This window comes from Coenobita brevimanus, chromosome 100 (genome assembly GCF_032717465.1).
Source record: "Coenobita brevimanus isolate Jiangsu-jjx chromosome 100, ASM3271746v2, whole genome shotgun sequence".
In the NCBI taxonomy this organism is placed as follows: Eukaryota; Metazoa; Arthropoda; class Malacostraca; order Decapoda; family Coenobitidae; genus Coenobita; species Coenobita brevimanus.
The window spans coordinates 1,810,964-1,838,159 of record NC_137053.1 but is presented as its reverse complement, the minus strand read 5'-3'; the positions used below and the strand labels follow the sequence as shown (position 1 = coordinate 1,838,159).

Genomic DNA, 27,196 nt, shown 5'->3' with positions numbered 1-27,196 from the left:
TAATAATAATGATAATAATAACAATAATAATAATAAAAAAGAGCAAGGAAGAGAGGAGTCGAGAAGAGAAGATAGACGATAAAGAAGAGGAGGAAAAAGAAGTGGATGCACGAGAAAAAGAGTACAGGGGGGTCAAAAAATAATTCACCCCCTCTCTTATATTTTTTACAACCTCCGTATGGGCAGTTAGTGTCAGGGCCAACCATGCACTTCAGTCCCATCCGCGTAGACTAATGAAGAGTTATGGTCAGTTGGAGTCCACTATTTGCATGTTTCGGAGTCTTTGGCGTGAGAGGGCTAGTGTTTCAGGTGACCGTATGCGTGGTCGCTCTAATGCTTGGGTGTGGGGAGAGTGTAGGTGAGGGGGAGAGAAGGAGACTGTGAGAGGAAGGAGAGAGGGTGGGAGAGTGGGTGAGGGGGAAAGAAGGAGACTGTGTGAGAGGGAGAGGGGTATAGAGTGGATGAGGGGGATGATAGTTAAGGTGGAGAGGAGTGACTGGTAGAGACTGAGGGGTAATGAGTGGGAGAGAGTAGATACAGGGAGAGGGGGAGGAAAGTGAAAAAGCGAGAGTGAGAGGAGAGAGAGAGAGAGAGAGAGAGAGAGAGAGAGAGAGAGAGAGAGGAGAGAGAGGGTAGAACTGAGGGGCAGGGAGAAAGGGGAGAGACTGGAGGTAATTGGAGAGAAAGTGAGAGAGAGGGTAAAGGAAGAGAAATGGGGGTAGACCTGAAGGAAAGGGAAAGTGAGCTGGGGTCTATGGGAAAGAAGCTGGGATTTTGGAGAAGGAAGCTGGGATGTCTTGTGAATCATATTGTTTGGCGAAGAGAAGCTTGGTTTGAGAAAGGTTGAGTGTGATCTATCTATCTATCTGTCTGTCTATCTTACATCTGGAAAATCATATCGTACTTTTGTTTTAGTAGAAAAAATGTAAGATGATCTTTCCTCTTCAACCGGTACGTAACACCCAGTCAGTATTATCGAGTAACGCAAGAAACTTTTATAGTATCACTTTACATTGATTTTCATGTGTCTGATAACGGCCGCACACCCCACCATCTTCCGTCCCTGCAGCCGGAGTGAAGGCGTTCCTCTGGCAGCTAAAATCCGTGGTCTGACAAAGCACAGGAGCGAGTGTAACAAGGTAATAGAGGGGGAGTGGAGGCGGCACAATGGTCCGTGTAGCTGTGAGGAACCACCACATGAGCCCACACACCCGCGCTGTCACGGCCAAGGAGTCGCTCTGTCATTAGAGTGATGTATTGGCCAGACCTTCTCACCCTACCCCACCCCGTCCCACCCCACCCTTCTCACTCCACCCCACTCTTCTCACCCCACCCTACTCGGCCCCGTCCCGTCTTCCCTCCCTGTCCCGCTCTCCTCCACTCACTCTTACTTCACTTTCCTCTGTCCTGATCCCTGATATCTTCGCTTCATTCTGTCCCATTCCTCTGTGTCTCATCCTGTCACACTCTGCCGCTCTCATTACTTCACTTTATTTTATCCCACTTCTTACCTTGCCCTATCCCACTCTGCCTTACTTCCCCTTGCCCTATCCCACTCTGCCTTACTTCCCCTTGCCCTATCCCACTCTGCCTTACTTCCCCTTGCCCTATCCCACTCTGCCTTACTTCCCCTTGCCCTACCTGTCCCACTTCGCACCACTCAATCTCCCTTCCTCATCCTTTCTCACTCTACCTCACTCACCGGTACGCTAACCTCCCCTACTATGTGTCACTCCTCCTTAACGTCACTCTAATACACTCTGCCTAGCTTTACCTCCCTCATTCTTCCCATCTTTACGTCACTCCTTTCAAACACACCTTATCCAACTCTCCCATCACTCAGTGCCTCATCAACTGTATTACTCAATTTAGTGTACATAGCATCATTTTAAAGTATCCCGTCTCATCCTATCCTGCAGTAACCTACAATGTTTTCAAGTACCCTGCCTTGTTACCTGAGTCTATCCTTTGTCTTGCCCAACCTCCATAAATTCGCTAGCCTCGTGCACTGCCCCGCATTATCTCGTTGTCCTATCTAATAATTCTTCAGTACTTCCCGTCTCTCTCCCTACCGTGCCATCTCTCTCCCTGCCATCCCATCTCTCTCCAATCTTTCACATTTCTCTCCTGTCTTTCCAACCCACTCCACGCTACCCCAACCTTCTCAACTCCAACACACTTCCGTCCACCCCAACCTCCAGTCTACCCCATCCCTTTCCATCCACGCCAATCCTTTTCAATCATTCCCAACCCTTCCCAGTCCCCCCTATCCCTCATTTGTTCATCCAGTCTCTTTTGCATTCTGTCCCACCACCTTCCACTGCACTTCACTCCTTCGCTTCTCTCGTAGGTCATTCAAGTCAACCCATGTCAACCTCTTCCATCTAGTCCTTTTGGCGATCAACAAGTTACATTTCTCACGGATCACGCATTCTGACCTCCCTCTGCCAGTCCAGCTTCTCTCCACCTCGATCTCAACCATTCATTTCACTTTGAGATGATCCTTCCCTGTCATTTCACGCTCGTATGTTTCCGTCAGTGTTGGAAAGGGGAAATTAGGCACCTTGAAGTAATCTTATCTATTCTTTTATTTTCTTGAGTATAGCATAGATTTGATTGGTTTTATTATTGTCTGTTGTTAGTCTGTGTATTATCATTATTATTATTATTATTATTATTATTATTATTATTATTATTATTATTATTATTCTGTTATGACGATGATGATGATGATGATGGTGGTGGTGGTTATTATTATTATTATTATCATCGAGCTGGCCGGACGAAGGTTGTGTGAAGAGGTGCGTGATAAGGATTTTGACACCCCTTTTTAACGTGACAGCGTTCGGATTGACTCTATCGGATACGTTTGTGTGAAGCTACAGAATGTGGTGCATGTTTTTGGCGTATCAGATAGAGACAGGATTCCGGGTGCTTGAATGATGAGTGAATGGAAGCGTGACCCATTGGACTGGACAAACTTAGGCTGTCGGACGTGCCACCCCTCATCCCGCCCTAGGATGGGAAAGGAGGTACAGGTGATCATTATTATCATTACTGCTGCTACTACTGCTGCTACTACTACTACTACTACTACTACTACTACTACTACTACTACTGCTACTCCTACTGCTACTGCTACTACTACTATCACATTATTTTATCCTATCACCAGACAATGTATTTAAAGACCCGTTGTGATTAAGGAGTTAGGAATGATCTTAATTTTAACTCTAAGACGAAGGTTAATTTTAATCTTCCTATCCCAGGCACAAGAAAATCATAAGCTAGCAAGACGTCCTCGTAGTGAAGGGGTAGTTAATGGTCTATCTTCCATATTTCTTCCCTCACATTCTCAAGTCCACCCCCCCCACCCCATCACCCTCCTCCCCAACCCCCCACCCAACCATCCTTCTCTCGGCACCGCCCCCTCCGCCTCTTCTCATATCCTGTCTTTCCCCCTCCCCTTCCTTCTTCTCTCCCTCCTCCTCCTCCTCCTTCTCCTCATCCTCCTCCTCCTCTTCCTCTTCTAGTACTGTTCCTCTCACTCTTTCCCAGGCCTTCCGCGATAGCTTTCCTTTCTCTCTCTCTCTCTCTCTCTCTCTCTCTCTCTCTCTCTCTCTCTCTCTCTCTCAGCCAAGTCACATGAGCGCCTTTACGTGTCTTTCTAGCGGCCTGTAGTCGTGGGCAGAACAAAGCCATGATGATTAAATACAGCTGTAACGTCACATCTGGGGCAAGGTCAGGCTGGGTCGTGGAGATTTCGTAACACTTTTTCCTAAGCGACTTATTTTGAGTCTTGAAAATCGTCTTGTATTTTACTGATGCATATATCGACAAAAATAAATAATGCATAAATGAAAAAGATAAGTGCCATCGAAGGAATTATTGACACATTTCAAGAACTTCCCAAGACTCAAAAGCTTCTTAAATTATCTTCAGTAATTCTTCTTAAGTTCTGGTACACCTGGAAGCTATACTTAGGCTGACGATAGACGATACTGATCAGTTGAGCAAAATCGTAGAAACTGGAGGGTTAACTTCTTATATTTCGATAATAATAATAATAATAATAATAATAATAATAATAATTAATAATAATAATAATAATAATAATAATAATAATAATAATAATACTTATGTTCTTTAATTTATCCCTTCAGTCTGCTAAGAAGCTTAATAAATGTATCCTCCGTCTCACGTGCAGAAGAGAGGGATGATATTGTGTTATGTCACTGAGTTTATATTGTCAATTTGCTAAGATGTTTTATAACTACATCTCCCCTTCTCACGCGCCTAAGAGGGTGGGGGGAGGTTGGGGAAGGGTGGAGGTGGATGGGAGAGGGCGGGGGGAAGGTTGGGGAGGGTGGGAGAGGGCGGGGAGGGTGTTATTGTCTTCTTTAGCTCTGGGTGTGGTGTTCAAAGCGACCTAATATGATTCCCGGCCGTGACTACTGTTAAGGCCAGACGGATCACCCACACCACAACACACAGCGGGCGTCACTGCTAGACAGACCAATTCCCTCCTGTCTGTAAAATTAGCTCTCTCAATTACACCGTGGATTTTCAGGATAATTTTGGGTATGCACGGACGATTTCTTTCACCTGAGGGCTAATTAAAATCTTCATTCAGGTGACTTGCTCTTTTGTTTTATTCTTGCTTTGGTGAGGTTATTTAGTTTTTCTTCCTCTCGCTCTCTCTCTCTCTCTCTCTCTCTCTCTCTCTCTCTCTCTCTCTCTCCTCGCTCAATTGATTTTCCGGCAGGTAGACCTTGGTTTGTTTAGTAATTACCTTTTTTGTATTTTTTTTCGTTTCTTTGTAAAGATTATTTGTGCTTAGTTTTTCTCACGTTCTCTCTCTCTCTCTCTCTCTCTCTCTTTATCTATCTATCTATCTTTCTATCTATCCAGTTTTCTCCATCTGTCAATAAATGTCTGTTTTTATTTTTGTCCTTCTTTCTGATGTTCTTCCTAAGCTTATGCTACTCTTCCTCATCTTTCTCTCTCTCTCTCTCTCTCTGTCTGCATTCCCCCCTTCCCCCGTCTCTCTCTCTCTCTCTCTCTCTCGACATCCGGTGCTGGGTGTTCTCGTGTCGGCTCCGGAGTTACGCCCTGACACCCAATTTGCATACCGGCGGCGCTTCGGGGGTTCCTCGTCACACCTAGGGGGTTGGGGGGTCTTAAGCCTCGTCGGGGAGAGAGCAGGGGGCTTGGCTTAGCTGGGTTAGGAATGGGTTAGGTTAGGTTTGGTTGGGTTTGGGTAGGGTAGGCTGGGTAAGGTTGGGTTTGGGTAGGGTAGGCTGGGGAAGGTTGGGTTTGGGTAGGGTAGGCTGGATAAGGTTGGGTTTGGGTAGGGTAGGTTTAGTTGGGTTGGGTTTGGGTTTGGGTAGGTTAGGCTGGGTTAGGTTAGATTAGACTGGGTTGGGTTGGGGTAGGCTGGGTTTGGCGTGGTGTTACGAGTGGCTGGATTAGAGTGACGCTGGGTTTGTGTGTGTAGCTGTGATGTGCTGTGCTGTGCTGTGTTATATTGCTGATTCTTTGGTTTAGCTTCGTTATCTTACACTATATCATCTTTGGTTGACTTAATTCTAGGTTTCAGATTACTTTGGGATGATATGGTTGACAGCTGTTACTAATTACATGTGTTAAAATATTTCCTGGTTTATTTTTCATCTCTCTTCGGCTCAATATAAATCTCTTCTCCCATCTTGGAGTTACCTGAGCTTACCTTTGATATGTTTCATTCTCAGCATTCTCTCTCTCTCTCTCTCTCTCTCTCTCAGTGGCATCCTATATAACTTTTTTTTTTTCCTTCCTCAGACGCATGTTCCCCACGGTGCGCGCCTCCTTCACGGGCCTCAAGAGCGAGCTGAAGTATGCAGTGCTTCTGGACATCGTACCGGTCGACAACAAGCGGTACAGGTGAGTTTGCGCTAATAAGGAATAACTAAGAACATACCTGAGAACATATGAACATAACTAATTCTTTCCTCAGTTAACTCTATAAACAAACTGAACTTTCCGTAAACCCGCAATGCACTAAAATAACTCATCTTAGGAAACGCAGAAAAGATTAAGGCTGGCGTTAGTTTAATTTGCTCCAGCAGAGGAATCGTATATTGGAAGACTGCGAATCAAATCTTGGCTTTTAAAAGATCTATTCTAAACACTTGAATAAACAAGAGATAATCCTTGTTGACATCACAGAAGCAATTCCTGATTTAAAAAAAAAAATCATGGCTCTGTATTCATGTCGAAGTGGTGCGAGTGGTGTGTGACGTCATCTGTTGGCAGGTGGGTGAATTACTGGGTATCAGGGAACGAGTCAGTCTGAACGCCAAGTCGGTCAGGGTTCGATAAAAATATAGCTTTAAATCATGTAGGCAATGTTCTATGTCTCTTACACGAACTCGAAAATGTGCCAGTGTGCAGTATTGTAACATAAGCTTGCGAGAAGACACACGGTTAGTTATGTACCACTGGCCACATATAAACTTTGGCTGTGTGAAGTGTAGCTACAATTTCCAGAGTTCGTATATCAGCTACCTGGCCATTTCAACTAATATTTGACACCTGCGTTCATTCAGTGCCACCAACAAATGTGATTATGTCAAGGTTTCAAGTGTACCAAATGCTGGACCTCTGCTATACACTGATGCTGTCCCAGGTTGATATATTGCCAACTCTACCTGATATCGTTCAGTCTTCAGCTTCCTCCACGATGTACAGACTGAATGGAATGTGTTATTGTTCTATCGATAAACAGGTGTTCAGTATGATAGCGTTCTGTTAGGAAGGTATGTTCTGCCCTCACAACAAACCACGAAACATATACAAAAGAAGATTATACAACAGCACATCAAAGTCCGACCTAACTTTTGTATCTAAACGGATGCAAAAGTCTCTCTCTAGTATCTCTTTTTTCTCTCTCTCTTTTTTATTCTTATTTAATTATTTGTGTGTCCGAGAAAAAGTAGTATTAGTCTAAGATGATCATTTTTGCCCACTCTGTTAACGATGTCTTGAGATCCTGAGTTTTTCACTTTTTTCTGTAGTCATGTAATGCTCTAGATTATGTCCAATTTCTGTTTAAGGTAGGCTGATTTATTTTGATTTATTTAACGCACACTTGAGGGATACCTGTGTAAGTGTAGATGGGAAACAAGGAGTGTGAGGGTAGATGTGGGTAAGGGGAAACGAAGAAGTGTGAGGGTACATACGTGACGCAGATGTTTAGTGTGAGGATGGATGATGATAAGGTGTGAACAGGTGGGGGAGGGGGTGATGGAGCAGGTGTTGGTACAGGTGCTACCAATGTTACTCCACAATGGACCATGTTGTTATAAGCTGGTAACACATGATCACTGCCAATCCTCAATCGCTACCCTGTTTAGTTCGGCTCCACAAAAGATTACTACGTTGTGCGCAGAATGGGAAGCCTCGTCGGATAAACAGTCTAGAAGTTAAATAAAAGGGATTATTGGCGATCTTATCCTAGTTGCTCTACACACATATAGTCTACGTAATGAATGTTCAGCATACACTTAGCGTATACCTTCGTGATCAAAAGTCCGCTGATATTTTCCTACTGGTTGTAACGATGGTAGGTAGTAATAAGAAGCACACGATAAGAGAGTATGAGAAGGAAGGACACTATATGACGTTGGGGAGAAGAGAGGAATATGGAAGGCAAGACACAATGATAGTAGGGGAGAATCGGGGAAATTTTGCCCGTAAAAAGAGAGGATTGTACATGACGTTCGGAGAAGACTGAGAAATATGGAGGGCGGGACACAATGCTGGTAGGGAATTGGTGATGAAATTTTACTCCTGACTAAACCTTTTCCTTGTTACTGTCCGTCCCCAGGTACGCATACCACCGCTCGTCGTGGCTGGTGGCCGGCAAAGCTGACCCGCCACCGCCATACCGGCTCTACGCTCACCCGGACTCCCCCTACACCGGAGACCAACTCAAGAAGCAGATCGTGTCATTCGAGAAGGTCAAACTCACCAACAACGAGATGGACAAACATGGACAGGTACGTTGCTACACAAAGCCAAGCGTTTCCTAATGTTTTCTTGATACACTGTACAATTTTCTCCTGAGGCAAGATTATCAGCAGTACCTTATTAATTACAATGTGCAGCTTAGTACATCACCCATATTTTCCTTCCTCTCCTATTATCCTTTTCTGCAAATCGCTAGCTTACCACTTTCCTCTTCTGCGAATTCTTAACCTAAACAGTAAACCTACTTCTCACGTGCAAAGCCAACAATATTTTAGCGATTCTGGTGTGGGTCCAAGTTTCCTCGGACACACGGCTCCCTTTCTGCAAACTTTATGTACCGACGAATCACTCCCCTGCCGTCAACACCCAGTCCCCTTCCTTGGCCCGCCATAGCCGTCGCGATTGCCTCTTTTCCGGGTAAGTCACGAGGGTACAATTTTTGCCGCGTTTCGCCTTGAGCCCCGGGTGTCGACAGGTATGGCGCGCTAATTAACTCTTGCACCTGGGGGGAAGTCTTTTGTTTTTAGAATTTTAGTTTTGTTTTTCATTTCCCTAACGATTTTTTTTCACGTTAGGAGAGGCTTTTCGACTTGGACGGAGTAGATAAAGCCTCGATAAATCCCTGCACCACGAGAGGGCTTCCCAAAATGATTTAAGGCGTCTGGTGGCAGCAAGTAATACACGCCACCTGGAGTCAGGGCGATAACACCCACACCTATCCATCGCCCCCCCTAACTCCGCCGCCACCGCCCCCCCTTCAAACCTCAACCACCTCACACGCGGAAAATTGGGACCGTATTTCATATTGGGAACGAGACACTAAGGAGACAGAGAGACCGAGACGCCAGCTCTGTCTCCTAATCTCGTGAGTCCACACCGTCACGCCCCGGCAAGGCAGAAATGTAGTGCAGATGAAAGAGGGAAGAAAGAGAGAGGAAATGCAAAATAACTGGTGAATAAGAGACAGGAATGAACAGGCGCTAAGATTTGAGATAATATAAGTAGAACAATGACTATAATAATAATAATAATAATAGCAGCAACAGAAGCTCTGTGAAAAACAAAGGCCTATCCCAATTCCTCCACAAAACCCTATTATGTGTTAAAACAACACTCTAAACCCAGTGAACTGCAGGATGAAGTAGCCCGCCTCCACCAGTCCACCATCGTCCTTTTAGGGGATAGGGAGGGAGGTGAGGGACGCTTGCATAACCTGGCAGTGGATCCACCCAGGTATATCAGTGCCATCACGGGAAGGCGTCCCTCGGTAGCACCTGCCACAACAATACAACGATTTAATACATGAACTAGCTAACAGTCTTTCCCGTCACTCGTTGTTGCTGTCGTTGATTGAAGAATACGATAAAGAAATCAATAATAATGAAAAAAAAAAATGCACAAATAAGACAGTGCAATAAAACAATAAATAAAACACCGAAGAATAAGATTGTTTGTAAAGCATTCACAAGGTAATAATAAAGCAAACACACCTGGCGTGATTGGACGGAGGTGATTAAGAGGGCAGAGGTGACGGGAGAGAGAGACATGCATCCAGGGAGACGAGAGACAAGAGGTGAGATGCAGGGAAACCCACCTCCAGTCACTCTGCATGTCTCTCCATATCACACACACACACACACACACACACACACACACACACACACACACACACACACACACACACACACACACACACACACACACACACACACACACACACACGAGCTGTGTGTGTGTGTGTGTGTGTGTGTGTGTGTGTGTGTGTGTGCAGTTTACATGTATGAATCCCATCCCCCTCGAAAGAAAAAAAAGAGAATCGCGTCGGCAGAAAATTTGGAAATAAGTAAATATGAAAAAAAAAAAAAAAATCCTATGCATATGCCACGCAGGTAATAACAAGTATTGGTGGTCAGGCTCAGAGTGGAGGCAGATGGGAGACGGGAGGGATGAGGGGAGGGGAGGGGACAGGTGGAGGGGTGAGGGGAAGTGAGAGGAGACGGGTGGAAGGGTAAGGGGAAGGGCGGGGAGGTGGGTGGAGGGATGAGGAGAGAGGATGCGTTAGGAATCGGTAGGAAGGGTAGGGGAGAGAAGAGGAGGCGAGTGGAAAGGTGAGGGGAAGTAGGAATGAGGGCGAGGAGAGGAGAGGTAGGAGGAAAGGTGAGGGGAAGGGTGAGGGGAGAGGATGAGGGAAGGAAAGTGGGTGACGAACGGGAGAATGGAAAGAAACTGAGTGTGAGGGGAAGAGTGGGTGTGCGAAATGCAGGGAAGAGGCGGTGATGGATAAGGAGAGCTGGAGAAAGGTTAGGAAAGAGGAAGAGAGGAGAGCAGAGTAGAGGAGAGGAGAGGAGGAGAGAGAAGGAGAGAAAAGAAGAAGAGAAAATAGGAGAGAGTAGGAGATGAGAGATATTGAGGGTGGCATGGGGAGGGAAAAATGTGATGCAGTAAGGTATTGGTTGAAATGAGCTGAAGGAACTGGGGGAAAAGGAAAAAGGCTATATAAGTACAAAAAAAGAAAAAAAAAAAGCAAAGAAGTAAATAAGGGATTGGAAGAAACAGGAGTGAGGGGAGTGAAGAAGAGGGGAAATAGGTGATGGGGAGGGAAAAGAGGGATAGTAGAAGAGGGGAAATAGGTGATGGGGAGGGAAAAAAGGGATAGGAGAAGAGGGGAAAAGGCTGAGGTGTTGAGGATAAATGGGTGAAAAATAATGGACATACTAGAAATAGAGTGGAGTACGGACAGATGATGGAAAGGAATCGTGAGGGAGAGGTTCTTGACGTTGAGAGGAGGAGGAGAAGGAGGAGGAGGAGGAGGAGAAATGAAAGAGAAGATAAGGGGAAGGAGAGGAGAGAATAGACGATTAAAATTGTAAAAAATTGGAGATAAAAATAGGCTTAAAAGAAGTGAAGCTGGGAAAGAAGGTGGGGAGGGATGATAACGGGAGAAGTTAATAAAAGAGACGAACAGGAAGAGAACCGAGAGAGAAGAGTGGAAGGAGGAGAGGTGAAGAGGAAGAGGAGGGAAGAGGTAAAGAAGGAATAAAATATCTTGCCACGTTCTCGTCTTAAATGCTTGCTGATCTCGACTTCCAGTTCTCAGACACGTCCCTCATCATGCTTTCTCACTCATTCTCTCTCTCTCTCTCTCTCTCTCTCTCTCTCTCTTGCAAATCTTCAGCCTTGCAAGTCTCCTCGTTGGAAATTACCGTGCCTGTCTTTTTGTCAGTGAGGTCAACTAGCGTTCATGAGATGTACAACTATTTTTATTATGTGCTTATATATTTTAGTTCATCCCCACAATAAACCTATATTATTATCCCCCTGAAAGGTGAAAATAAGTCGATAACAAGACCTGGATAACTGTTAATGCTGATATATAAACGGGCATGATTTTTCAAAGAATCCTCAAATGTTTTTCCAGTGAGACGAAGCACATTAAATTGGCATGTAACTCGGTATTTATATTTAATCCTGCTTCTTCAGAGTCCCGGTGGCTATAATTTGGCCGTCAGTTCTGAAAAATGCTGGCAAAATTCGCAGTATATTGTCTAATCCTTCGTCATTGTTGTTGTGGAGGCGACCGCAGCGCGCCCAGCGGCACCCCGGGGCATCTCTCAGGGGAACCTCTCCGTCACCCGCGGGGATACAATGACCCGCGTAAACTCCGCTGGTTTATCATTTTCCGTCGTTTTAACTCTCCCTGGAAGCTGCCGGGGCCCTCCTTCCGTTCGCCGTGGCCGTGAAATCCGCCAACATACGTCCTGCCCCAGTGGGTCTATCGCTGCTTGCGCTGGGTGGGATCAGGAGCTACGGTTGTCGTGCGCCGTGAAATTCCCGCTTTCTCTCCTGCCCTCCCACCCTCGCTCTCTTCCTTCTTCTCTAATTTAATGTTCTTTTTCCTCCTTCTTCTTCCCTTTTGCCTACTCTCTGTGTTGTGTTCTTTCCCTGCTTTCTCTATTCATCATCTTTCATTTAGTATTATTTTTCCTGTTCCTCCTTCCTATTATGTACTCCCTGTGTTGCCTTCTTTCATTGCTTCCCTTTTTCATCTCTCATTTAATGTTTTTATTTTCTTGCTGTCCTTCCCTTTTATCTATTTTCTGTTCTGTGTTCTTTCCCTGCTTCCCTATGAGTTCTTCGTGCATGCCAGTTCTTTCTCTCTCACTTTCTCAGTGTCAAATGTCTCAATGTCCGATGTCTCTATCACTTCCTCAATGTCCAAATTCTGTTTGATCTTACATATTCACTTCACAGTTCTATTATAGCCGTATTGTCACGTGATCTCTCATATCTTCTGCGCATTATATTCAATACTCTATGCATATGAGACTTAGCATCGTTTGCGTACATATTCAAAGAGAAGAGGTGTAATGAAAGACCTAAAATACAAAATAAATCCATGAGTTTAGAATCTGACAAAAAAAAGTGCCTGGTGGTGCCACCTCGGGGCTAAAACACGAACCCAGTTATATATTTGCCTTCCTCACGGCTTCCAGGAAAAAGTATGTTTGATTTCGAGTTTTAAAAAAAAATCTGAAGCCTATTAGAACCACTAAGTTTCTCCAGAGCTCTTATACTCCATTAATCAGTATGTTAAAAAAAAAAATGGAATGCAGGAATTAGACTTATCACACTTATTTGTTAAAGAACTTCCATACAACTTTCATGAATTTTAGAAGTACAGTAGGTTACAAAAAATACATTCGGAAGCAGGGGGATAATTTTGTCACCCCCATACTAGGTTACAAAATCCGTGCATTAGATTTCAGGAATGTTACAAAAATAATACGGTACGCCAGGGGGTAGACTTGTCCCACCTATTTGTTACAGAGCTCTTGTAATAGACTTCAAGTGTGTCAAAGAGATAGATAAATGGAGAGAGAGAGAGAGAGAGAGAGAGAGAGAGAGAGAGAGAGAGAGAGTAGAATTATCACGCTTATACATTACAGAACTCTTGCATAAATGAGTCAGGCTGTTGGCGAGGACAAGAGACAAATCCCCGAGTGTCGTGACCGCAATCGCCAATTTTCGGGGTGATGAGGCGAGACCGAGGACGGAGGGAGGACAGCGTGACAGTGGGAAGTTAAAGTAAAAGGTTTAATATATTCGCGTCCCACCGTCACCGTAATGCTTGAATAGGTGGCTATTATGGGTGAGGGGATGGGGTATACATAGGGCTGGGTATACATGAGAGGTGTACGTGAGGGATGGGGTATGCATAGGGATGGGTATACATGAGGTGTACGTGAGGGATGGGGTATACATGGGGATGAGTATACATGAGGTGTACGTGAGGGATGAGGTATACATGGGGATGAGTATACATGAGTGGTGTACATGGGGGATGGGGTATACATGAAGGGATGGGATATACACTGAATGAGGTACACATGACTGAACAGGGTATACATGTACTCTCTTGGGATTTATATGAAATAATGAACGGCAAGAGGGATAATTAGGGATTAGTGCACGATCAGGGAATTATAGGAAGGAATTACAGAATCAAAAACAAATGGTGAGTCAAAAGGGAAGCTAAAGACAAAGGGAAAGGAGGCAAGAGAGAAAGCTAGGACTAAGAAAAGGGAGTGAAATAGAAAGGGAATTTGGGAAGCAGGTGGAAAGGAGAAGAAACATAGGGAAGGATACGAGAAGTGACGAGAAAGGGAGCAAAATGGAGTAGAAACGAAGAGGAAAGAGGTAAGAGAAAGACTACGTGAAGGGGGTGAGTTAAAAAGGGAAGACTAAAGAAAAATATACCGGAGGCGGAGGTGGGAGGGAGGTGGAGGTGACGCGAGAGGAGACAGGGAGGAAGAAAGACGAGGAAAAGCACGAAAGGGGGAAAAAAATCAAACAGCCATTTAGTATCACGCACAAGAGGGACTGAGAATAAAGAAAGATGAGTTACTCAAGAAATCCCACGTTAACTCCTTCAATCGAGTGACGTATTATCTGTTTCATTTTTTCTATATTAAGACGATTTTTTTTTACATTTTAAACTTAAGGGTGAGAAATAATTTTTGAATACTTTTTCTGTACAAGCCACCTCTTAAACTGAATTTTAAAAAGTCTAATATCAGCAAAAAATGAAATAAAAATGAGGTGCTCTGGCTGGGGGGTTGAAAGAGAGAGAGAGAGAGAGAGAGAGAGAGAGAGAGAGACAGGAAACTGGGGACAGGGGGAGAGAGATAGGAGGAAAAGCTGACAGGGATCACATAACAGCACACCAGCCACAACCCCACCAGACGAGAGGAAAGAAGAGGTGGGGACTTGATCGAGTGAATGTCAAGTGTGGTTCAGGAATTTGGGTACTTGGTGAGAAGTTGAGGCATTGGTGTGTGTGTGTGTGTGTGTGTGTGTGTGTGTGTGTACTGGTAGTTTGGTAGTGCCGTGGTATGGTGGTGTAGTATGATATGGTACCAATAGTATGCCGTGGTTTGGTATGACACTATGATGTAGCAGTTTGTTGCAGTACCATATGACGAGGCAGTGCGATGTGGTATGTGTAGTGATATGATTAGGCGGTATGCTGTGGTAGTGTGTTGTGGTATGGTGAGGTAGTATGGTGTGGTGTGTTGTGGTATCATTAGGCAGTATGTAATGGTAGTGTGTTGTATGGTGAGGTAGTGTGTTGTGGTAGTGTGTTGTGGTATGGTCAGGCAGTATCATGTTGCAGTATGGTAGGTAGCGTGATGTGGTGTGGTAGCGTGACTTAGTGTGGTGTTGTGGTAGTGTGGCGTGGTGTAGATGTGGAGGGGGGCTGGTATGGGTGTCATTATTTAGTGTACCTACTTGTCAACCAACCACTCCCCTGGCTTCAACACTGCCCCCTACTCCACCCCTCCCTCTTCACCACACCACTCCACCCCACCCTCTCCACCACACCACTCCAAAACCACCTCCCTACCACACCACTCCAAACCCACCTATCCACCACACCACTCCACCCCTCCCTCTCCACCACACCTCCCCAAACCCACCTATCCATCACACTACTTCACTCCCATCACATCACTTCACATCCATCTCTCCATCACCCCACTCTATTCCCACCTCCTCACCACACTACTTCCCTCACCCTCCCTCCTCCGCTCCAACCCCACACGTATCTCCCCACCTCACCACTGTCTTCACCACACCACCACACGCCCATCTCTACATCACTCCACACTCATTTCTCCACCACACCACTCCACTCCCACCTCTCCACTCCCACCTCTCTACCACAGCACACCACTCTCGCACATCCACATTACTACTTGACTTTCTGTTCACCATGTTCTCTCTCTCTCTCTCTCTCTCTCTCTCTCTCTCTCTCTCTCTCTCTCTCTCTTTTGACAGCGATATGGCTTTAATTAGTAAGGCCTCTTTAAAAATGTCACCGGCTTTCTGGTTACGCTAAACGCATTCTTAGTGAAGGAAGGAAGAGGAAGGAGATAAAGGCGGAAGAAGAGGAGAGAGAGAGAGAGAGAGAGAGAGGAGAATGTTGTGTGTGTGTGTGTGTGTGTGTGTGTGTGTGACGCCTTGACGACTCGGTAACGTAATACTCCCTTCGTTACCTGCTGACGTTACTCAACAAATTAACTCCAGCACACCCTATTCATTAACCTCATTAGGGCGTTATCACATTATATACCGAGTCATTACTAGCCCGGCTAATGAGATTGTCGCTAAAGTGGATTGTGAGAGGCCAGCGAGTGGGGGAGGGGGAGGAGGGAGGGGGAGGAAAGGGGGAGTGTAGGTAGGGGAGGGGTGAAGGGATGGGGAGGGTGGCAAGGGAGTTTTATTGGCTCGCTAAAAATATATGATTGATGATGGACTGTGATGGAATGTAGTTAAGTGATTTGTTGATGTGATATATTGATGAGAAGAGACAGGAAAATTGACGGATAAGGACGGAGAAACGGGTAAACTAAAAAAAAAAAATAAATAAATAAATCATGCGTAAAAAAAAGGGTGATGGTGTACAGACAGACAGATATACGAGTGGGCTACCGTACGTACACAGGAGGACTAGACAAGACAGACATGGACGTATTTGCAAGTACACACAGAAACGGACGGCGACGCACATACACAGATCCTAGACAGAAAGTTGAAGATCGAAAAAAAAAAAAACTACAGACGCGCACATAAAAGACATATAACTATAAATAAACAGAGGCAGATAATACACACACACACACACACACACACACACACACACACACACACACAGCCAGAAAACACCTCCACAAGTCGACAAAGACCGAAAAACACATTAAGACAGACAGACATATATATACTAAGAGAAGTGGTCTGGTTGGTTGAAAAGACCCACTAACTCCCCTTCCATAGCAGTTAATTTCTCCATATAGCACGTCAATATAGTCTTCTGTATTATGTAGGCAATTTCTATCGGTCAACAGAATACAGAATAGGTCTAAAATGCAGGATGAATCGATGAGAAAGAGGTGTTGCGAGTCTTCTAAGCCCCCGAGGTTACGGTTCCAAGACAGGCAGACGGAGACAGACGCCTGAGATTGGCTTAGAGGGCATGTTAATAATAATAATGTGTATAAGATTAAGGCAGGTATGTCAAACTCCCTCGTTAACGGATCTAGGGGCGGTACCCTCCCCATTTGTTAGTGGTGGTCGGGGGAGATTCATGTCGTCAGTCACCCCCTCACCCCTCTCCCTCTCCCTATGCCCCCCTACCCCCTCCCCATCTCCCCTGCCTCTTCCTCCATCCCTCCCTACCCCTCTCTCCCAGTGCCTGTGCCAATACCCGTGTCATTACTTATATTCGCTCTTATTATTTCTACGTTAGTATTTCATTCGACATAAGTAGCTACATTGAAGAAAACGCTATATGCTGCAGTTCTTGATTCTTTGGCGTTTTAATTCATTCTCTCTCTCTCTCTCTCTCTCTCTCTCTCTCTCTCTCTCTCTCTCTCTCTCTAACCTATTTGGCGGTGTGTGACAAATTGGTGCGTGGCTGGGGTGGGGGTATGTGAGCGTCATCAGGTAGCTCGCCACACGCCCATACCTCACCTGCCTGCCCACCAGCACTCGCCACGGTATGCTCTGTCAACACTCTCTTCCTCTATACCACCCTCTATGTCTCTGTCTTTCTGATTGTTTTTCTATCTGTCTCTCCAACTCTATACCACTCTCTCTCTCTGTCTTTTTTCCTGGTTGTTTGTCAGTCTGTCTCTCAAACTCTATACCACTCTCAATCTGTCTCTTTTTCGCTGTCTGTCTGTCTAACTCTATATATCTGTTTAACCGAAGCAATCTATATATCAATCTGTTTATTTATCTGTCTATTGCTGTCTACCTATATATCTGTCTAACTCTCTCTCTCTCTCTCTCTCTCTCTCTCTCTATCATAATCACTACAACCTCCACAAAAGCTTCATCGACACACATTTTCTACTCTTTTTCTTGAGGTCCCTCCTTCTCTTCCTTTACCTTCCCTTCCACTCCTTTTTCTTTCCTTCTCTCCCTTCCACGTCCCTTTTCCTTCCCTCCTTTTCATTCCCTTCTGTTTTGTTTTCCTTCATCTTTTTTCATTTCCTTCCTTCATCTTTCTTCTGCTTCCTGTTTTTCTTCCCTTCGTCATTCTCCTTTCTTTCGCATTCCTTTGCTTCCTTTTGCTTTCTCTTTTCTTCCTTCCTTTTCCTTCCTTTCTCTCTTTCTTCTTTTTTCCCTTCCTTTTCCTCACTTTATATTCTACTCCCTCTGTTCTTCTCTCCCTTTTTAGCTTTCCTGTCTTCTTTTTCCCACCTTTGCATCATTTTGTCCTTCTCCTTCCGTCCTTCTCCTTCCCTCTGTTCCGTCTGCATCCACTCTTCCTTTCATTCTCTTTTACTTCCTCCTTCCTTTACTTCCCCTTTCCTTCCTTCCTTTCTTTTTTGCCTCCTCTCTCCCTTTCCATTTCTTCTGTTTCCTCTCTCCTTCCTTTCTCCTCTACCTCCTCTCTCCCTTTCTCCTCTACCTCCTCTCTCCCTTTCTCCTATACCTCCTCTCTCCCTTTCCTTCTCTTCTGCTTCCTCTTTCCTTCCTTTCTCTTTTGATTCCTCTTTCCTTCCTTTCTTTTTTTATTCCTTTCTCCCCTTAGCTATCTCTTCCCTTCCACCACCCCTCTCCAGCTCTGCCCATTCCTCTTCCCTCCCCTCTCATTCCCCTCTCGCCTTTCCCTTCTTCCAAGCCCTCATCACTCTCCCGTCCCCTCCTCTTCCTCTCCTTCGTTAATTAAGACCCTGATGCTTCCCCCAACCTTCATGGAACAGGACCAGTAAAGCTATCAGGTGAAGGCCGGGGTGGGGGAGGAGTATGGGAAGGGAGGGGGGAATCGTTGGGGAGCAAAGAGGAAGAGAGGGGGAGGAGGGGGAAGAGGAGAAGGAAAGATCAGAGGAGGAAGAGGAGAATGAAAAGGATGATGATGATTTTGATGATGATGATGATTTTGATGATGATGATGATGATGAGGAGGAGGAGGAGGAATAAGCATGGGAAGATGGAAAAGAGGAGGAGGAGGAGGCGGAGGAATGAGGCGTGGGAGGAAGGAAAAAAAAGGGAAGATGGAGAGAAAAAAGGAAGTAACGGAGGAGTAAAATGAGGAAAGGGATGGGAAAGCGTTAGACAAGGGGAAACATGAGAAGGGGAGGAGAGAGATGTATGGGGAGGAAGGTAAGGGGTGGAAAAGGGAGGAAAGAAGGGAAATAGGGAGGAAGAAAAAGTGGGGAAGAAGTATAGGTGAGGGAGGTAGGGGATGGAGGAAAGCGAAGGAATAAGTAGAAGTAAGGCTGAAAATTGTAGGGAGGAGAAAATGGGAGAAACTAAATGGAAATAGGAGAAGAATGGGAAGGATAGGTATCATAAAGGAGAGGGTGAGAGGGTTGGAGAAAGAGAAATAACGAAGGCCGAAGAAAGAGGAGACAAGGATAGAAGAGGAACGGGAAAAGAGGGCTGAAGAGTAGGAAGAGAGAGAGAGGAGGAAGGAAGAGAAAGGAGGAGAATATGAAGCAGGGAATGATTAGGAAGGAATATAAAAGATAAGAGAAACTATGAATAACTGACAGGCTGTGAAAGAGGGAGTGGGATGGATGGACGTAAAACTTTGAATAGACATAAAAAAAAATAATAAGGAAGGGAATGTATAAAAAAATGTGACCATAGATTAAGAGGAAATAGAAGATGCGATGGGAAAAATGAAATGAGCAAAGGAGGAACTGTCAACTATGAATAAAGAAAAAGGGGAAATAAGGTAACAAATACGGTAATGAAAAACTAAAACACAAATTATATAAAACTAGAGGTGATGGGACAGGATGAGAGGGGTTGAGTGATGGGGGGGGGAGTGTGAGAGGGGTGTAAGACAAGGAAAACACATAGAAAGAGTGGGAGTTCTGAGTGGGGGGAAAGGGAAGTGAAAAATGCACTCCCTGAAAATAAAAATAATGCCAAGATGAGGATTTTGGACAGATGGAAGGGAGCACCAAAACGAAAATGAGACAGAGATGAATGGGAATGCGGAATGGGAAGGAAAAAGAGGCAAGAAATAACGCCATAGATTTAAAAAAAAATGTATGTGGTAATGGGGAGGTGATGGGATGGGATGGGACTTAGGTGATTAATTTCCCACAGTCCCGTAACCATCTCTCTTCACTCACTGTCTTGCGCACCTCCGCCCTCCCGTGTGTGTGTGTGTGTGTGTGTGTGTGTGTGTGTGTGTGTGTGTTTGTTTTGACGTTGGACCTGCCGACACTGACGCTCTGTATACAAACAGCGACCTTACCAAACAAGAGGGAAACTAAACAGCTCTTAGCCCTCTCAGCATCTCTCTCTCTCTCTCTCTCTCTCACACACACACACACACACACACACACACACACACACACACACACACACACACACACACACACACACACACACACACACACACACACACCAGCATGCCAGAGCAACACACTCCCGACATGGGGAAAATGGGATGATATTATGTTCTATGCTCGCCGGCTTGAGAGACTGCCTATCACCTCTTCCATAGCGATTTATTTTGCATGTTACCCCATAATCTTTATATTTTCGGGGGAACTCTAACATTCTACTTTAGCTGGACCCCAAGCGATTTTAGTCCAGCGAGTTAGTCATAGGAGCCTAAATGTTAATAATAGTATAGTTAACCGTTTAAATTTAGGGACAGCTCGTTTTCTATATCAGATATCGCCAGACGATTTTATTCAACTGAAAAATTTAATAGAAGCCTTAGTGTTCATAATTTCTAGCAAGTTACTGATTTTTTTTTCATATATATCGAAATAATTTGTATAGATAACGTACAGAAGAACATCAATAATTAATATGCGAAAAATAAGCTATACTCCTTTCACCTTAACTTGGTTCGGATTTCCGTCCCTCTGTAGCCTGTTTTATGAAGCTCAGTGGCAGAAAAATACATTACTACGGCTCTCCATTCTTCCCATTGCACTTCCTCATGACTAGCATCATTTTCTAGTGTTAATCTATTGTTACTCTTCAGCATTCAAGGTAGAGGGGTGGTAATTTTAGGCCAAGACAGAATGAAAGGAGTAAAGTATGGAAAAGCTGGTGTGGAGCAACGTCATCTGATGAGAATAAGGAGTGCGCATGCGTGGAAGAAGAACTGTGCATAAGAGAGAGAGAGAGAGAGAGAGAGAGAGAGAGACCTCCCAGTTCGTGCGCAGATCAAGCCCGCGTTGCCTCATGACAGTTAATCACCATAATTCTGGGTTTATTATTAAGGGAAAGACGCATCACGGCATTCGATCCACTCGCCATGTTTGGGGAGCCTGGCTGAACGAGGAGGCCCGCTGGTGGGGAGGGGAGGGGCTGGGGAGGATGCAGGAGGGAGAGGAGGAGGAGGAAGCAGTGGTTTGTAGGGGGAGGGGATGGGGAGGATGCAGGAGGGAGAGGAGGAGGAAGATGGAGAGGTTTGTAAGGGGAGGGAGGAGGGGAAGTTTGTAAGAGTGGAGGGAGAGGAGGAATTTGTAGTGGGGAGACAGGGGAGGGGAAGGAGGGGAGGGGAGGTTGGGCAGGGCGTCGTAGGAGGGAATGGATGGGCAGGGAGGTGTAGAAGAAGATGGAGGGAAGGGGAGGGGGAGAAGTTTGCGGGAGGGAATGGAGGAATTGTAGAAGATGGAGAGAAGAGGAGGGTGCTGGTGTGAGTGAGGAAGGAGTGCAGGTGGGAGAGAGAGTTTGCAGGGGAGAGCGATGGGGTATTTGTACGCAGGAGGGGGGGGGGGAGTCATGTAAGTGTGGGTGGGGGATTCTGTAGTGGGAATACAAAGGAGTACAAAGGAAAGCAAACAGCAACAGACCTATTAGTCCTTTCGAGACTGTTGTAAGGAAGGTTATACAGTAAACACTAAGGGGACGGGAGTCGTTGGAGCTGGGGAGGAGGCTGCTGATTTGGAAATGTAAAAGTGAGGCGTGACAACAGAGACTGCATGGAAAAAATGATCTGAAAACGAAGAAAACTCAAAACAATGAAACATAAAAACAGAGAGTGTGTATGAAAACAGCTAAGGAGAAAACTGAATGTAAATAATGACATAAACGTAAGATAAAATAATAAGGACGAAGGAAAAAAGGTTGAGATGAGATTGTTGATGTCAGTGCCCCCTCTCTCCCCTTTCCATTTTCTTTACTGCCAACCTTCACCCCAGCATCACCAGCCTCGTTTGAGTTTTTATCCCCAGGTGAATATTATCGCCAACTGCCACGATTCCGCCGACAAAATCCGAGAAATTATAGACCCCATTTGGCGTGAAATAGCCCATCTTGACAACATCCTCTCTTTCGGCACACACACACACACACACACACACACACACACACACACACACACACACACACTCCTCCACCCCCTCTCTCTTTCTCTCTCTCTCTCTCTCTCTCTCTCTCTCTCTCTCTCTCTCTCTCTCTCTCTCTCTCAGTTAGTCTTGTGGTGTATATTTTTAGATACTTTTATGTCATTTTTCATTCTTATTTTCTTCCGATAACTTCATACTCATCTTCACTTCTCTGTCATCCTGTTCCCACTTCATTTTCCTTTTCGCCTTGATCTCCCCAATTCCTTTTCTCTTATCCTCGTCTTCCCCTCTTCCGTTTCTTGTTTTCCTCGTCTTTCTTACCTCCTTTTTCCCATTCCTCGTTCTCGTCATTTCCCCCTCGCACCGTCCTTGTCCTCTTTGCATCCCTTTCCCTTTTTCCTCATTTCTTCTCACTTGCCTTCCTCCTTTCTTATTTTACTGTCCAGTCTCCTCTTTCCTTTCCTCCTACTCCTCTTTCCTCCATCCTTCACGCTTTCCTTCCCCTCCCGTTTCCTACCATCCTCTCCATATCCCAATTTTCGCTCCCTCGCTTCCCTTCCCCACTTCCTCTTCCTCCCCATGTTGTTCTTCCCTTTTCTTCCCTTTCGGTCTCGCCTTCCTCTCCACTTCCCAGTTTTCCTTTCTTCGTTTCCATTTCCTCCTTTCCCCTTTTCCTCATCTCTCCCATGCGGCCACCACGCCCAAATGTCAGGAGCGTAGGAGAGGGATGGGCACGATACACCAAGAGGAGGACCCACTCAAACAGTTCCGTCTCATTTAGCAGGAAAGTCGTCAAGTTCATTCTCCACTTGTCCCCCCTTCAACAACGCTCGAGGGGGACTATACTTTTTACTCTAACTTGGCCCAGATTTTCGTCCATTTGCCGCTTATTTCACGTCGCTCAGTGGCACAAAAGGACAATGCCAAGGCTTCTCCATCCTTCCCATAACACTTCTTCGTGACTGGGGCCACACTCCAGAGTTAACCAATTGCTCAAACTCAGCATTAATGATTCAGAGACGGCAATTTTAGTCCAAGTTGCAGTAAAAGGAGTAGAGGGGATCTTATAACTCTCTAACTCTTTTGACTCGCTCCCACCTGAATAAAATCACCTGGTGTCACCTGGAATAAATAAACTTGTCCCGATCATGGAAGAAATTATGGTACCATTATTATCACTTAAGTTACCATGAATCGCTCTTTAATAAAATCGTCTGGAGGTCAGCGGTGAATTTTTGTCGGATATAATTTTGCGTGGTCGTAATTTTTCACGCTAATATTCTTCACTCTAATATTTACTCTGGTTTGGTCGTGCAGTGCTTGGTAGGTATACAGGTAAAGACTGAGGTACATACACGTAGTTTCTCACCCAACTTAAGCTGAAAAAATCTATGAATACGGTTTCTGTGCCTCATAGGGATATTGTTTATTGTGGTGATAGAATTTGCGATCTTCTGTCTGTCTGTCTGTCTGTCTGTCTCTCTCTCTCTCTCTCTCTCTCTCTCTCTCTCTCTCTCTCTCTTTCTCCAGCATTTTCTATTTTTTATTAACTTATTACCTTGTCCCTTCCTCCCCCCCTCTCTCTCTCTCTCTCTCTCTCTCTCTCTCTCTCTCTATCATCATCATCATAATCATCATCATCACCATCAACATTCCTCCCCCACACACCTAACCTCTTCCTCTCTCCTCCAGATCGTGCTCAACTCGATGCACAGGTATCAGCCAAGGATCCACCTGGTTCGCCTGAAGGACGGTTTGCCCCACGAGCCCATCACCAACCTGGACAACGAGGACCACCGCACCTACATCTTCCCCCAGTGTGTCTTCACCGCCGTCACCGCCTACCAGAACCAGCTCATCACCAAACTCAAGATAGACAGCAATCCGTTCGCCAAGGGGTTCAGGGATTCCTCCAGGCTTACGGATTTTGAGAGGTGAGTTGAGGGTGGTGATGGTGGTGATGATGTTTACTACTACTACTACTACTGCTATACTGCTACTATTACTACTACTACTACTACTACTACATACTACTATTACTATTACTATTACTTCAACTACCACCACCTCTACTACTACTACTGCTGCTACTTCCACTACTGCTACTGATAATACTAATACTAATACTGTTAATATCAGTCTTCTTCTACTTCTTATATTATTATTATTATTATTATTATTATTATTATTATTCAGGAGCACTATAATCCACTAAACTACAGAGGTCTAGAGGTAAGTTTTACATTTCATTTGCGACACTATAATTCCTTAAAAATTCTATCACAATAAGCCAAATTAGAGAAGTACAAGGAGCAGATATTGATATTAGAGAGTCTTCTGTTTATTAGGATGAAAATTGAGCTGATGGAGTAAGGTAGGTGACGAAAAAATAGAAAAAAGAAAAAATCATACCCTTTTCTGTTCCTTCATAAAAAGATTAATGATCAGTCAAGGAGGTGAGATGCTTTAATACTCTCTCTCTCTCTCTCTCTCTCTCTCTCTCTCTCTCTCTCTCTCTCTCTCTCTCTCTCTCTCTCTCTCTCTCTCTCTCTCACTCTCTCTCTCAGACAATATCTTTAGCTGACAAGTTTATATTAAAGAACTCCCTTGTTTTGCGTCGTTCATCATACCCGCAGTGAGAGGTTCTGACTAAGGTGTCGAGGGGAGGGGAGGGGTTCACATGAGGGAGGGGCACCATAATGAGGTGTGAGGGGGGGTTCAACTGTGAGCGGGGAAAAGAGGGGTTCAAAATGGGTGAAGGAGGAAAGTGGGGTGGATGAGAAGGGGATATGGGTGAGGTGAATGAGGTGGCAGATGGAGGGAAAGATGGGTGAGGTGAAATGAGAGAATGAGGGATGGAAAATGAGTGCTGGATAAAGACATTGGAAGATGAAATGGAGATGAGAGGGAGGAATGGGGGAGATGAATGGGGTGGCAGAGGGAGGGAAAGATGAGTCAGGCGAAATGAGTGACAGAAGAATGATAAAATGAATGTTAGATGAAGATTTAGAAAGATGGCGTGAAAATGTGTGTGGTCCCCTGGAGATGCGTGATTGTAAATGAGTGGATGATAATTTCTTATATAAATTTGTGATGATATGTGAGGTGTGAGGGGTACAGAAGAGGGGAAATTAAAGACAAGGGGAAATGGGGGCGCACACACACACACACACACACACACACACGATCGAGAGTATAAATATTGGACGAATTAAATACCTGGACGAACGAGGCTAAGGCAGAATTTGAATGAGAGTGGATGATGTAAACAAGAAAAATAAATGCTAGGACTGAAAATCGGAAAAAAGAATGGGTAATTGATGTAAATAAGGGAAAAAAGACAAAAAAATCCAGTGATGGTAAGCTGGGAAATTAATTGGGATGGCTGATAAAGATAAGAAAAAAAAATTAAATGGTAAATTTGGAGTAGAATGGGGGCTCTTCGATGTAAATAAGGAAAAAAAAAAAGTCAGAGATGGTAAATATGAAATCAGGTGGGGAAGTTTGTTAATTAAAATAAGGGAATTATTTGATCGATAAATTGGGAGTGGAATGGGAAAGGTAATTGATATAAATAAAATCGAAAAAAAAAATCGAATTGGGTGGTTGATACGAAGGATAAAAAGATAATTACTTGGGTGATCAGTAAGTGTAAATATTGGACGAACTGAGTGATTAGGCTTTCATGACCTTAACTGACCTCCTCCCTGGAACTACCTGGGTGAAATCTGGAACAAGGGGCGTGATTGGCTACCGCAAGGAGGAGACGGGGCCACCTGCTCATACGTCCCTCTTTAAGTAGGTAATTACTGCTCCCGCACTCCTTAATTAGGGGGGATGGGGAGGCTAAGGACGAGGGGATGGGCGTCTAAATGATCCTCTCCCCGGTGTGGCCTGTATTTTTAAAGGAAAGGGAGGGAGGGGAGAAAGAAGCGAGGGGAAGCGAGTAGGGAGGGGAGAAGAAGAGATGGGAAGTGAGTAGGGAGGGGAGAAGATGAGAGAGGAAATGGGGAGGGAGAAAATGGAAGAAAAACGGGCAGTGGGGAAGGAGAAGGGGAGTAGGGAAGGGAAAGGGGGAGTGGGGAAGGGAAGGGGGAGTGGAAGGAAGCAGGGGAAAGAAAGAAAGGGGGGAAGTGAGTGGGCAAAGAAAAGGAGGGAATGGGGAAGGAAAGAAAGTATAGAAGGAAAGGGGAAGTGAGGAAGGAGAAAGGAAGGGAGGGAGTGGAAAGTGGAAGGAGGGAGTGAAGAGTGCAAGCAATGGAGGAGTGGGCAAGAAGGAGGAGGGGGAAGGATAAGGAAGGAGGGAAGGGTGGGGATGGAAGACAAGGAGGGGGGTGAGTGTGGAGGGAATGGGGTACTATATGATACCGGGAATCCTGTTTATCAAATATACCCAAATTTAAAGATAACAAAGTCTCCAAAAAAGTTTACAATTACGAGAAATACTTTTGTTTTTCATATTTTTTCACATTAATATTCACTTTAAATAGGTTTTGAACTGTGTGTGATAGCTATAAGGGTGAAAAATAGGCAAAAAATCTTATATAGAACTTAAGATTTAGGGGGATGATAAAAATTGTTATGGTATTTACTCCTTTAGGGGAAAAAAACTTGCTTATTTTCCACTCCCATTAACACCTTTATTTTATATCGTATTTTTTTTTATTCCTGTTTCTACCTGACTTTTTAATGACCTTAATTGTAAAGGAATATTAATTAACTTCTATGCATATTTATTGATCGTAAAAATTAGCCAAAATCCTTCATAAAAACGACCTCAAAATAAAAAATGCTTTTATAAATATGATCTCCAATCCCTAATCTTCTCTGTAAATACCATCTCAATCTCCAATCCCCTTCATAAATACAGTCTCTAATCCCAATTCCCACCCCAATCTCATTTATAAACAAGACCCCCAATCTGAATCCTTAATCCCAAATCCCAATCCCTCACCCCCAGTCCCAATCCTTCATCCCAAATCCCAGTTCTCACCCCAAATCCCAATCCCACACCCCAGTCCCTCACCCCAAATCCCAATCCCTCATCCCAAATCCCACACCCCTCTCCCCAAATCCCAATCCCTCATTCCGAATCCCAATCACACACCCCAATCCCTCACCTCAAACCCCAATCCCACACCCTAAATCCCAATCCCAGACCCCAAGTCCCAATCACACACCCCAATCCGTCACCCCAAATCCCAATCCCACACCCCAAATCCCACACCCTTCTCCCCAAGCCCCTATCCTTCACTCCAATCCCAGTCCCCTTTATGGACAAGCCTCCCAATCCCCCAATCCCCCCGCGGGAGATGAGGGAGGGGGTTGGGAGTCGCATCACTTGTCACATT

The 27,196-nt window shown here is 44.9% G+C and overlaps 1 protein-coding gene across 1 annotated transcript in view; it reads left to right on the top strand.

The window, feature by feature from the left end:
* The window catches only part of LOC145414559 (uncharacterized), a 160,340-nt gene that overhangs the window by 113,850 nt on the left and 19,294 nt on the right, over positions 1-27,196 (top strand). Inside the window, exons 3-5 of the mRNA XM_080284078.1 lie at positions 5,821-5,922; positions 7,868-8,039; positions 23,538-23,779. Coding sequence (XP_080140204.1) covers positions 5,821-5,922; positions 7,868-8,039; positions 23,538-23,779 — 516 coding nt within the window. The remainder of the gene's footprint in view (positions 1-5,820; positions 5,923-7,867; positions 8,040-23,537; positions 23,780-27,196) is intronic.